Raw genomic sequence first — 14,034 nt, 5'->3', positions numbered from 1 at the left:
GTCTAGCTGCGCAGAGTGTGCTGCAGGATTGAGGCAGTGTGTATATAAAAAATGTCCTCATCAATGTTATGTATGACAACTTGGATTAATTTAAGAAGTATTTCTGCATAGCTACTACTTACACATTTATTCGGTGCTTGTCACTGTATCTGAACTCTTTGGGGCTGGGACTCTTTTTTCATTGTGCTTGTACAGCTCCTTGCCCAATAGAGCCCTGGCCCAGGACTGGGGCTCATAGGACCCACTGCAATACAAATAGCAAGTAGTAATTGTACATATGGAATTTCCTTTGTCGCTATTTATGCCATACCATTGTTGCTGACTCTCTCGGTTGTATCATAGGTCTTGTGAGAAACTTGCACCAGCTTAAGTAAAGGTGGGGTTTTGAAACTAACTTAGTTAAACTGCTAAAACCTTCTTCGGACACTGTTAATTCAGTTTAAGCCAGGCATGTTTCAGTTTATCTTAAGTCAGTCTAGGAATTCACTGAAACTAAACTGTAATAAGAGTATCTACACAGGCACTGTTTTAACCAAAGTAATTTAAACAACAGAAGAAGTATCCGTGCAAATGGTCGTTTATAGCCGCTTTGTTTGCCTGCTTTAGCTGGTTGCAGCAGTTGCTGGCTACCAATGCCTGCAACGGGGCCAAATCCCCAATGTAAAGAAGACCTACCTCCCAATCCGATGCTTTAACCACAGAACAGCTTTTCCTCTGCTAGCCCTGTGAAGCCTCCCACGCTGGGCAAGCGATACCTGCAATTTGATAGGCTGGTTTACCCACTGGTTTTTCCTGAACTCAACTGTGACCATGAGCCTCCTTCCAAAATAGCTACAGGCTGACGATTATATTTTGACATTGTGATGTGACATCTTGATGTCAGCACGCCATGCTGCCAATGCTGTGCCGGCCTTGGAGGGCGAGTTCAGACTCATGCCCAAGATCTATTTCAGCTTGATGGTTTTGAAATATGCTAAGGTTGGCTAGTAGGTCAATCCAGACAATAGGGAGGGAGCTAGTCTGTAGGGAACAGTCCTTCACTGGCCAGGGTTATTGTGTGGATGGATACATTAACTGAATAAAGTGGCATTCATACTTCAAAGGGATACAGGGCCCCATCTCTGCAGCCTGCAATCATAGAGTGCCTCTTGCCCCATTTAATAGTTATATTAGCTTCAGTGGGATTACACAGTAAGTAAAGACTATTCTGAGGACTAAGGGGTTCAGAGGAAGAATGGTCCAGTGGTCAGGGCCCTGGTTGCAGGAGACCTGTGTTCAGTGTTCTTGCTTTGCCAGAGACTTCCAGTTGGGCAAGTAACTTAGGCCTTGTCTACACTTAAGTTTTTACACTTTAACAATGCTGGCCTAGGAAAAGCAGCTAAATAAATAAAATCCTAGTGTAGACACAGTTAGACTGGTATATTGATATAAGCAGTTTTATAACTTCTGGTTCAGGGAAGCAAATTAAGACATCAGCACGAGCACTCTTATACTGGCATAACTGTGTCTACATTAGGACAAACACACACACACATGCAACAGACATAGCTCAGCCTGTAAAACTAACAAGTGTAGACCAGGCTCGAGCCTCTATGCCACAATTCCTCTTCTACCTCACAGGGCGGCTGTGAGTATAAAGACATGAAAAGCTTTTGAGGTGCTCAGCTACTAGGTGATGGGGGCCATGCAAGAGCCAGAGAGGGAGGACCAGATCCATTGTCAGGTTTAAAACCCTGGGCCTGATTCCTCACTCCAGTTTTACACTGTCCCTCTGCTGACTCAACAAGACAGCAGTGCCGCATCCAAGGGGCTAACTTTGAAAAGAAATAGCTGGAAACTCTATTTTTAAATGAAATCAGAAATCCTGGTGAATTCAAAAAAATCTGCAGGAAACCCTTAAATCTTCAGATTGCCTGAATTTTTACTCTCCAGGCTCCTAAGTATTTGGGTCATTTGGTTCTGTGGAGGTATATGATAAAGATCTACTACTACTGCCCCAGTTTGAAAGTTTATCAGTTTAGGGGGTTGTGCTGATGCAACTTCACCTGTAGCTGAAATCCCAGGATAGACCAAGGTTCTATTTTCAGCTCTGACCTGCTGTGTGACCTTGACCAAGTTATTTTAAAGGCACATTTTAGAAAGTGCTCTTTTATTTTGGGTGCCTTTTTTTCATGGAAGGGACTGGTGCTTACTCTTGAAAACTTCAGCCTTAATCTCTCTGTTACTCCATTCTCCTACCTGCAAAATGGGGATACTATTTCCCCCCTTGTGTGAAAAATGCTGTCGAAGGGCAAAATATTACCGTATTGTACTTAGAAGGGACCTTAAACAGAGGTACCAAATTTAGATTTAGGGATTCGTTTTTTTAAAAACAATATAATGCCCGATATAAAAAGATTGTTTAGACAAACATTTCCCTGCAGTGTTGTGAATGCACCACCAGCAGGACGTTACTGCATGAGAAATAGAAAGTGAAATTGACTAGAGGGGAAAAAAAGAAGTGAAACTGACTAACCAAATTTGGACAGTAAAGTAGGGGAACCATTCTAGGGACACTGATTAGATGAAATGGTTTCTTGTCTCGGTGGTACTTGCAACACTTTAGCATTGTAACGGAGCCATCTTGTTGCACCACATACCATGCAAAGGTGGCTTTTCCTGTGCATTCTGGGACCCTAAAGTGCCTACCTCCTGGTACTGCTGGTGACAGCAGGACCTATGGTGTAGTTTCCAAATATGAGGCACTGCACTATGAGATGGAGCTAGGAGGGCTGGCTGCATCAATGCACCCCTTGTGGCTTCCTGAACTCACGTTAAGGAGAATTGTCTTATCTGTTAGCAGTGCAGAGCTTGTGACACAGAAGAATTCGGATTTTATCTAGTAGAAGGCAGTGTTAACACTTACACTATCCCGGTCATTCCAATGCATAATACCTTTTAAGTAATTGATGACAAATACCTGAAGATATAATTTTGCCCTCATAATCTGATTTAAAAAAATTTGGTTTCACTCCTCTTCTGTTACATATCATCCTTTTTTCCATCTGACTCTTGACTCCAATAATAATAATGGCAAACTATGACAGCAAATGCAAGCATTCATGTAATAAAGCAAGCCCCTATCAGCTATTATTTCCTAACTAGTAATTACCCATGATTACGCCAAACCTCTCCCTTCCCACGTGCAACTCAGTAATTAAAGCTGGCCTTTGAAAGTTACCTCATACAATGGCACCTGCTAGTTCTGCTTCTATTTGCTCCTGCACACTACTTATAAAACTGTGAATTATTGCTGTGGTTTATCAAGGTGGAAAACAAGGAGCTTTTGAAAGCACTGTGCTCATTTAGTTTCAGAACATAATCGGTATGAATGTTTTGGAACAGGTTATTCTAATAAAGAATGAGGACAGTTATATATTTGATTCCTCATGTTTTGTGGAACTCTTTTGTTCGAGTGACAATTTTCAAGACTACACTGATACAGAATCCAGCACACCATGTAGGTGTCTCAGGATACTTAATGACATTATTTAAATGGATGGTGGGAATAGATACATGCAGATTTGACAAACCCAAGCATTCAAAGATAGTGGGTCAGTGCGCGTCCCATCCCCCACTCAGTCATGAGATTTTTATTTTTAAACAAGAAACTTTGGGTTTTCTCTTTGGCATCTGATTTCTGTGCTTTCTAAGGTGCATTTACTTCACACTTACAAGCTTTTCGCTACAACCATGAGGGCTAGAAACTTACTTTTTCTTTTAAAGCAAAGCTGAGATTCTCATGCAATCTTTTGATTCCAGTAGCTTGGGCTTTAAGAAAATACACCAAAAGTTGTGAGACTTGTGATAAAATCATGAGAAGTGGCAACTGTGTACATATGCAGTCACCCACACTTTTTTGCACTATCAAACAAGGTCAAAGATCTGGATATTTGGTTTTTTAATTTAGAGTGAATAGAAATTGAATATAGACATTACAGTGTAAAATCAGTGAAACCCTGGACGCAGCATATAACAAACTGAATTTAATATAAATAATACCAAGCACAGGTGATACTATAATGATAGTGCAGTACTGGACTAAAGGCAGGAGATGAAGGGCTGCATAATTCTAGGGGTTCAGATCTATAACTTATGTTTAACATGCTGCATGAGACATGGGGCCTTGTTTAAATTTTGACCATCTTGTCCTTACAGCTGAAACATTACAATCTGCCATGGATCCTGCCTACTTCATTCACTCCCTGTGTTGGTGTAAGCCACTTTAAATAGTAAACTACAATAAAATTGTAACACTTGCATGCACTCATTCCCATCTAAATCCCTAGGCAGGGGAAGGAGGTGACCGGCTGCTACATTTGCAGGCTCCATCAAATGGAAACACAGGGTCTTCTCCATTGAACAGGCAGCATGTAGGCATTCCTTATTTTCACCCCCTTGACCCTTATTATGACTTCATCCAGCTGGTGTCCCAAGGCCCCCCGGGGAGGGTGCTGCTCATTGCTAGTAGTTCAGAGCCACCAGCCTAACACTCTTCACACTTACCAACTGCACTGCCCTAGTGCAGGGTCCTGCACTGCCCCCGTTGGAAGGGTAGCAGAGCTTCCCTTGCCACGTGTGCTGCTGGGAACCCACAAGAAGAAATCTGATGGTGTTACCCAGAATTCCTCTTGGGGCAGCCTGCTGCAGTATGTCCCCTCTACACTCATCCTGCCTGGGCTGTGTTATAAAGCTCTGCAGTCTGGCTTTGTGGCTATTGCTATCGTTTTACATTTGACAAATCCTGCCTGTCTCTCTGCAGCTGGGGAAGCTGCTGATGGCAGAAATTCTGCTGCACAGAAGAGGCTGATTTGGAGGAGCTATTTCTCCTGCAGAGGAGGGCACAGCAGAAGTAGCACAGCTACTGCAGAAGCCCTGAGACCACAGTGCAGCCACAAGGGAATTTCTTGCAGCCCTTACAGAGCTCCTCAGAGCACAGCCATTACTTGGACTGGTGCTGACTGCAGGATTTGACCCTTAGTCATTAGAATCTGGTTTGGGTTTTTTAGCAAGGACACTGAGGTGCCACCTCCCTCTTTCAGATATGCCATGAGATCTTTGTCATATACCTCCAGAGAACCAAATGACCCAAATACATAGGAGCCTGGAGAGTAGAAATTCAGGCAATCTGAAGATTTTAGGATTTCCTTCAGATTTTTTTTTAATTCACCAGGATTTCTGATTTCATTTAAAAATAGAGTTTCCAGCTATTTCTTTTCCAAGTTAGCCCCTGGGATGAGGTACTGTTGCCTTATTGAGTCAGCAAAGGGACAGATTGAAAAAATAGCACTTAGAGGTGTGGACTGCCCCGTTTATCTTGAACCATCAAAGCCCCTGTATGTGGTCAGAATTGCACTTTATCGTTAATCACTTCTCTGCTGGTCAGTATAATTGAAATGTCCAATTAAACTGGACACTTCTTGTACTGACATTCTGTTCATTTGAATGGATGTTCCACAGCAATAACAATGCAAGTCCTGAACAACAGTCAAAGAGTCTCCTGCTTACTAGGGTAATGGACATGTCTATAAATGGACATGTGCTTATCAATTAGGTAAAAAATAACTAAAAACATCTGGACTCTCTTGGTGCAGTTTGTAGGATGTTGCAGGATTCTGTGGGATTTTGTGAGTTTTCTATAAAACTTGTTCTAGCAGAAGTAGCTGCAAAGGCATTTCAGTTTAGTATCCTTATAAATATCTTTTGAATGACCGTCCTTTTGTCTTATGTTATCTGGTAATTGGTGGGGGCTCCTGCCATCCAGAACTGGGAAGATGAAACTAATGCACTAAGGTGCACTCTGAGACAATTTACAACAGTGGGTAAGGATCATAATATACTGGATTCAAAGCAGAGTAGGCACTGCATGTGTTGGAGTCTATATGGCAGATTACAAAACTCAAGAACATGGCTAAGCACGACAAAACAATAATGGAAAATAAATCTTCATGAATCTTAGAAACTTTCTGCTATCTCTCTGCAGATGCCAACTCCCACCAAAGACATGGTTCAATGAACACAATCCAGTCTCCAGTGTGGATGGAGTTTAATATCAAACTTCAATGGTTTCTGCCCATGAGTAATTTTTTATTCCAAACCTGTCTCCCCAAGGATTAAGGATCCAATTGGAAAAAGGGCAGTGGTACTCTTCCATGAAACAGGGTCCACCCACTGGAGATACCAAGATGATGTGTCACTTACAGTAGATTATCCAGATGTTCAAGATATGATCTCTGCTGGGTTCCTTGGGCTTAATTTCTCCATAGCAGGCTCAGATGTCCTGCTGGGCTCTGCAAGGCCCCTTGTGTTTCCCTCCTTTTTGAGAAGGGAATCATAAGAGTGGTACTATCATCCAAGCACCAGCCACCTTGGTGCCAAAAGGAGTTGTCACTAAATGCTTTGATCATCAGTAAAAGAGTTAACAATGTTGACATTTAAATTATCATTATTGGGCTTTGTGTTCACACTTCATTGATGGCTTCTCTACACCGTGTCACCAAAGTGCCCTCGGGGTTGATTTGAAGAGCGCTCTAATGTGTTACACTTTCCTTGCCCTGAGCAGACCCCACTGGTGTGCTCTGCAAGATACCTAGTTTGTATTAACATAGCCTTCATCCTCAGGGAAGGTTCATACCTCTTGGTACTAATGTTTCAGGCTATCAGCAGATGTCTCTGCAATGGTTACGCTCATTTCACATTTCAAAGGTTTTCTTTGCAAACAGGACTAGAAACTTGCTTTAAAAAAAATCTAAGCAGAGATTCTGGAGCACAAGATAGCACCTGGTAGAGGTGATAGTGATGCCCTGTACCCCCAAATCTCCCCCATTCAAGCTCTGATTGAAACTATCTCAAGAACAGTAAAACTGGCCCTACTGTACTATTTTCTTATAGTAAATGAAACTGCTGCTTCAAACAAATGCATCTCTAGGGGTTTCTAAGGCTGCCTAGATCCCATAATTTTGGCACCAGATAAATGTCCTGCTGCAACAAAATGCAAATAGTGTAACAAACCCCTGGGCTCTATGAGCTCCTGATTATTCCTATGCTCTCACCAGGGCCATTCAGATCTTCAGTGTGACTATGGAATAGAACTCAGATATGCAAGTTCTTTCCACTTGAACCAATGGAAAATCTTTGTTAGTGCCCATGCAACGCAGTACAGCCAGTTCATTAGAATATACATTAAAAACTATCAGTTTACTAAATCAGTTTACATAATAAACAAATTTGGAGCCAGAAATATTTGGCTGCGGATGGTAAAAGGGGAATACTCACATCCTCTTCTGAAGATTGTGAAAAGAACAGGAGCACTTGTGGTACCTTAGAGACTAACACATTTATTTCAGCATAAGCTTTTGTGGGCTACAGCCCACTTCATCAGATGCTGTGGGTTGTAGCCCACGAAAGCTTATGCTCAAATAAATTTGTTAGTCTCTAAGGTGCCACAAGTACGCCTGTTCTTTTTGCAGATATAGACTAACACGGCTGCTACTCTGAAACCTGAAGATTGTGAGAAAGTGACAGAGTTTTACCTTTACAGCAATGTAAATATTCAGAGCAAATAGGTGGCGGCTGCTGCTGCTGCCTGCTCACATTTCTATGTATTTCCTGAGCTCTTCATTTAGCCTGGCAGCATAGGATTATTTTAATGTTAAATCAAGGACCCAAAAGCGTAAAGGAGCAGGGGAAAGGTACATTTCACATAGTAACCCTGGAAGGAAACTCCAAGATGAAGACTTGAGGCAGTCCAGTGAGATGTTGTACCAACCACATATACTAAACTGTCCTTTCAGTAGACCAGAGATAAAGCCCCTTTGGTGAAGGCTGTGAACTGTTGCAGAACAGAAACAGATGTCTTCAGATTTTCTTTATAGGAAGGTGTAGGATTCATTCTCCCTCAATTTCCATATAGGAAATTATGTGTAAGTGCCTGTCTACACTACAGAAAAATCTGTTGGCTGATTGAGCCCATTTTCAGAAGAAAAGATCCAACGTATGAGGCACTACTGATTATTGCGCTTGCCATAAAGCCCAGTGCAAGTCTAGCTGTGCATTTGTACAGCAACTAGTACAGTGCGGCCCTTAATCATGACTGTAGCCTCCAGGTGCTACTGCAACACACATAATAAAGTTTGGTAATATGCTCAGTGGTTCTACAGTACACCCACATCCACTTATATGCTGTACTGCTATGATTATCTCACAATTTGATTTTGAACATTTCACAGTGCCTGATTCTCCAATCTATTATCCCTGTTCTACATCAGCACTATTCATTTGACTGCAGTGGAGCTACTCTGGTGGATAACCAGTGTAATGGAGTGGAGAAACAGGCCCAAAATATATAAGAAGCCACATTTCGGAGAAAGCTTTCAGAGAATAAAACAATCACAATTATTTATACTATGCTAGAGTTGCTTCTGGAGTGTACTAAAATATAGGAAAACTTGTCCATACTCCAAAAAGTCCACAATCTTAAATAAACCATAACGCAGAAGCAAGCAAGGACAAACAGCTGAAGTGGTGGGCTAGGCGTTATACAAACACACAGTTAGTCACAGTCCCTGTCCACAGAGTTTACAATCTAATTTAAAAAATATGACTTTGAAAATGAGCAATTAGTAGGATTACAGTCAAACCCTTCCTGCACCAGGAAATGGGCTACTTTAAAGCTGAGGGGATGGGGGATTTCCTTGGCTTCCTTAGGGGATGCATGTGTGCAACGCCACACATTCCCATCCACTTCTTGCTATCCTCTTGATATTCTCTCAGCCTGCTTGAGGGGCTCATGTATTGTCCATCCTGATCTCCCAGCACACCCTATCACCCTCGCAGCTGTTTGATCCCTGTTCTGTGTACTGGGGTCAGAGGCAGCTGAGAAGAGCTGTATGGGAGGCAGGTCGAAAAATAAAGCTGCTGCTACTGCTCTCCAGCTTTGGCACCTGCTCCTCTGCCCTTCTAATGCTACCCTTAGCTGGAGGTGACAGTCAGCACTCAGGCTTGCAGAGAAAGAGCGGGGCCTCACATGCAAATAGAGCATCCCTGCAGGGGAGTTCTTGCGCATGAGCGTTACGCGCACGTTGGGACGGGCTTTCATTCCATCCGCTGCGGGGGGCAGGAGTCTTCCCTTGGAGGAGGCGAGGCCGGATATGCAAATAAGTGCCGGCCTTTCTTTCGTGACTGGAGGAAAGGGTTGGAGGGGCGGGACCGGATATGTAAATAGCACCCGGCGTTCTAAAAGGAGGGAAGAGAGCAGGATACGCAAATAGCAACCCGGCGTTTTTCGTACATTGGGGAGAGGGGGAATGGGCGTGGCTTCGCATGCAAATCTAACCCGGAGTTCTGAGAGCCGGGAGGAGGAGTGGCTCGAATGCTAATATGGCCCAAACTCTCTTATAATTGGAGGTGGGGACGAGGCGGGGTCGAGCATGCAAATATTGGAACCCGCTTCTCTCCTCCTTCTGTCCCAGCCCCTCCTCCGGTTTAAAAGCAGCGGCGCCTGCGCAGTGAGAGGAAATGAGGACTTAGTCTGTTACACAACTGACTGCTGTGCTGAGTGAGGGGGCTGCACTCTCCCTTCGGCCTCAGACTCTGCTGCTCCCAGGCGGGCCTCCCCACCAGCCGGCATGAGCGGGGACCAGCTGCACAACGACTCCCAGGTGAGGGACCCGCACGCAGCCCCCAATATCCTCTCCGACAGTTGGGGCGCCAGTGGGGACCTCCAGCCCCCCAAAATCCCCTCGGGCACTTGGAGGTGTCCCCGGCCCCACAGTATCCCGTGGGCCCACGGGGGGACCTCACCCCCATATCACCTTAGTGGGGGCGCCCCTTCCCCTGCCCCCCACCCAGAGCGCTGGATCCTTAACCCCCTTGACTCCCCCTCTCTATTTGCCCTCGGACACTTAGGGTGGGATGCCTTGATCACTGCCCCGCGGGCTCCTCCAGTCTCTGTGATTGGTGATTTCCCCATAGACACATAAAGGGTCTGTAACTCCCCCCCCCCCCGCGAAAAATCCCAGCCAAGCCACACGCTGGGGGGGGGGGGGGTTTCTCCTGCCTTCCCTTTAAAAGACAGATCCAGAGAGGATGGGAACGTGCCCCCCCTTTTCATGAGGGGGGAAGGGGTACCAGGGCAGGGATGCCCCAGAGAATGGGTGTATAAGCATGAGGGGAGACTTAAAATAGGTTGGGGGAGGTTAAAACTTTGGGGCGCTAGGAAGTCTGAATTTCGCCCCCTGCCCTTGATTTTTTTGGGGGGGATACCCCTCCCAATACGTATCTGTGTGGGAAACGGACAGTGAGTCGATTTCCTTCCTCTTCATTTTAAACTGCCCCCAGGATCAGGCTCTTTTGCTGTTTTTGAAAACATACATGATTTTTTTTCACTCGCTTCCACTTGTCTTTGCAGATCGAGACGGATTTCCGAGCGAACGGTGAGTCTCTGGCCCCCACCCCCGACTTTTGGGGGCGATTTACCCCACTTTACCTCCCCCTTTCGCTCCCCCCTCTTGTGTGTTAATGAGGATGGTAAAGGACAGACATGGCGTCCCAGAGACTAAGTCCCGTCTCCTCGCTCACCGGCCCCATTGTTCCCATCGAGCTGCCAAATGCTCCTACTTCCGAGGGGCTTAGGTTCCACCCGACCCCCACTTCTCCTAGTGGGGGCAATGCAGGCCCCAGATCCGGCCCCTTCGGGTTTCCTGGGGTTCCTTTTGGGCCCCGATTCCTCCCTGGAAAGTCGCCTTGTCGACGGTCAGGACTTAGTCTCTGCGCCATTTTCTTTTTCTCTCTCCTCTCTCTTCTGTGTGTGTCTCTTTCTCTCCTTCTCCTCCTCCCCTAAGCTGCCGAGCAGGAGCATCCTGCAGAGAAACACGGGAGAAATAATCACCTCCCGATCCACATACCCTCCCAGAGAAGGGAAAAGACAAAGTTTTTAGGTTAAATAAATCACTAAGCTGCCTTTATTCTACCCACCTCTCTCTCTGCTCTCTAGTTTTGTTTCTTTCAGTCAGTCCCTCTCATCCCCTAAAATGAAAGGTGGTTGCAACATGTTGCTTTTTAAAAGATTCTGCTGCATCCATTTTAAGACCAGGCTTATTTCTTTCTTTGCTGTTTAATTGAGCTAACTTTACCTTATTGGGTAGACAGTTTTAATGTAAATAGTTGCATTTTAAAAAATAAATAAAAGGAGTGTAAGCAATTCCAGAAAGGAAGGTAGCATCACTTCAGAAAGTTTGCAAGTTGGCTGTTCATTTTTGGGCAATAGGTTGTATGATCTCTATAGGTGATTGCATTTAGGAGGATGGCTACCAATTTTTTGCATACTGCTGGGTGGCATATTGGTTTCAGGTTTTTTTCCCAAGCTGGTGGGTGGTATACTTAAAAAAATGTAGGGGGGGGGGTGAGAGGAGGAGGTACAATTTGCCTCTGCGTGCATATGTCACTGTCAAACGACTGGGTTTACATGAAGAGCTCTGTCTGTCCCCTAAGTAATGGGGATACGGGGTGGGGAAGGATGATGTGCCTGTTGTCTAAAAGTGTTTGATTTCACTCGACCTCTTTATTAACGTGGTTTCATCTTGCCTCCCAAGCCCATTGCAATAATACTATGTTTATGATGCTGGGTTCTTGGCATTTGTAATAATTGGACTGTTGCTGTGGACAATGTGTTTGATGCCTCCTTGCTTTGCAAACAGCTATACATGTAAATATTCACAAATATAAAATATTTGTGTATGCACATCTTTTTATATTTATGCACATAATGCATTTATAGACAATATAAATACATAATGTAAATGTGGGTATAACAGAAGTGTGCAGATACAAATATGCTATTTTTAAAAAATTCCCCTTTATAGATAAAATAATACTTAGTAAATAATTATTTTAAGGGAGAAGGGAAGATACTTCATTTCCTTGGAACTGTAATAAACATTTTTAGAATTACTTCAGTATGTCTATAAATATTTGTAACCTCCCTGTGTAGGAAATATCTGCTTTAGAGTAAGTTTTTCTGGGGGAATAAAGCTCCAGTTATGTGCTGATTTAGATATGTGAAGTCACTGATTCTTCTAGTCTTTCTTCTAGTGGACAGTCTTAACAGGGTTTTGCCCCCCAGATATTAAGGCTGGCTGTACACTATTTTTATTGTTCCCAATTACAAGTGGTTTAGGAACATAGAGCACTTGACACCCTTCTGACTCTGTGGGTTTTTCTTGTCATCTCACAACTACTGAAGGAAGTCAAGTACACATATTTAAACTAAGAATGTACCACATATCTAAGACAAAACATATATAACTGGAGAATCAAATATGCCTGATGAATTTCAAGCAATGAAGGTGTCATAGAACTCTTCCTCTTCCCCATCATGATTCCAAGTCTTCCTTTGACTGTCATTAGTCGTCATTGTAGTTTGTCTCAGGCAACAGAAAGGCAAAATCTTCTGTGCTGAATGCTGCATTTGCTAGGCTTGTTAAGGGAGTAAGACTGTTGATAGTCCATGTCCTTTCTGACCTTGCCACCAAAGCTGAACCTACTTCAGGAACCTGCTGTCTCTCTTCACTCTAAGGTTCTTTCATTCTTGCATCTCACTTCTGTGTCAGACATTGTCACATGTTGATCTTAGAAATATGAAATTTCATTTTAGGCATGGCCATGGGAGTCTGGACTTTATATACTTCTTGTCTGGATCTTAGTTAGTTGCAAGGAGTATAAATGGGCGGAAAGAATCCCATATACATTATTCTGAGCACTTAAAATTGGTTTGTACTTTAATGAGCTTGTATGGAGCTGTCTCATGTTGTTAGGAGGCAGGACCTGGACAGAAGTCTAGGGCCTCCACCTATTTACACTTATAAGAGTGAAGGGAAATATTTAGTCCTGAAAGTGTCAATGTAGTACTGACTACTCAATCCACCTACAATACTATATAAGCATTAAGCAGAGATGCTTACTGTTGGAACAAAGAACTCTTTGATACTCTATGGTTGTTGTCGGTAATACAGTATCTACACTTTTGTAATTATTCTTAGTAAGACAGGAAACTTGGAATTTATGTCTTTGGTTATACCGCTGTAATGTAATCGCTTCAGATGTCACAACCTAAGCAAGGTGGGTGTGGATCCTCTAGTTAATGGGAGATCTCCAAAGTCCAATAATGTTGGTGATTCGATTTTTGGCACTATTATCTTTTAATAGGGGCTAAATTGATGGAGTAACATGATGTTAGCATCAATGAGTCCTAGAATCAAGGCCAAGTGTAAAATGGAAGTGCTGACCATTTCTGATCACTAAATATCCGTGCCACTCCTAGCAAGTGTGTCCCAGACAAATTCTAACTTTGGTAATTGCATTAAGTGTAACTACCCAAATTCCCCCTGCCATATAATTAGGATACGGTATTTTTCTTCACCTGAAGTGTCTTCTGTTGTTGCTGTACCCTGTTAAGAATTTGCCATCTTTGGTCCTAGAAGTGGGTGAAGTGATTCCTGTGTGTGTATATCATTTTAAGTTGACAATCTTGTAAATGGTGTGCTGTTTAAAACATCAGCCTGAAGCGTATGTATTATCTGTGAAATGGGGATAATACTGTCCTCCTTTATAAAATGCTTTGGGATGTAAAGATGAGTAGTGCTATAAAAGAGCTAAAAAACCATCCTCAAAATCTGAATGCAATATGAAGAAAATTTATTTTCTAGTAGGAAATATCTTGAAGTACCTTTATGGTCACTTTATGAAAATGGCACCTTCTTATTCAACAGATGTGTACTCTGAATCATATCTCTCTCTACTTTGAGGATAAAGGTGTATGTTACTACTTTTTACTCCTGTTAGCCTAAAGAGACATTCTGGGTATGCAAGAACTAGCTGGATTCTTTTCTGGCTTTAGCTTCATCAACAGCATTGTTAACCAAGTTCTAATTGAAGAACCTCTTATTGCTAATGGGCCAGAAGGAACCTATCTTGACTTTCAATTTTCCTGTTGTGTTT

General features: G+C 43.3%; 1 protein-coding gene across 2 annotated transcripts in view; it reads left to right on the top strand.

The window, feature by feature from the left end:
* The first annotated feature begins 9,528 nt into the window (after nucleotides 1–9,528).
* The window catches only part of TOP1 (DNA topoisomerase I), an 80,275-nt gene continuing 75,769 nt past the window's right edge, over nucleotides 9,529–14,034 (top strand). Inside the window, exons 1-2 of one of the 2 annotated variants that reach the window (XM_030533187.1) lie at nucleotides 9,529–9,698; nucleotides 10,448–10,472. In XM_030533187.1, coding sequence (XP_030389047.1) covers nucleotides 9,666–9,698; nucleotides 10,448–10,472 — 58 coding nt within the window. In that variant the 5' untranslated portion in view covers nucleotides 9,529–9,665. The remainder of the gene's footprint in view (nucleotides 9,699–10,447; nucleotides 10,473–14,034) is intronic. The other variant, XM_030533186.1, reaches the window with a different exon arrangement.

Source organism: Gopherus evgoodei, chromosome 14 (genome assembly GCF_007399415.2).
Source record: "Gopherus evgoodei ecotype Sinaloan lineage chromosome 14, rGopEvg1_v1.p, whole genome shotgun sequence".
Classification (NCBI taxonomy): domain Eukaryota; kingdom Metazoa; phylum Chordata; order Testudines; family Testudinidae; genus Gopherus; species Gopherus evgoodei.
The sequence above is the reverse complement of the archived record's forward strand: the minus strand, read 5'-3'. Positions and strand labels throughout refer to the sequence as shown.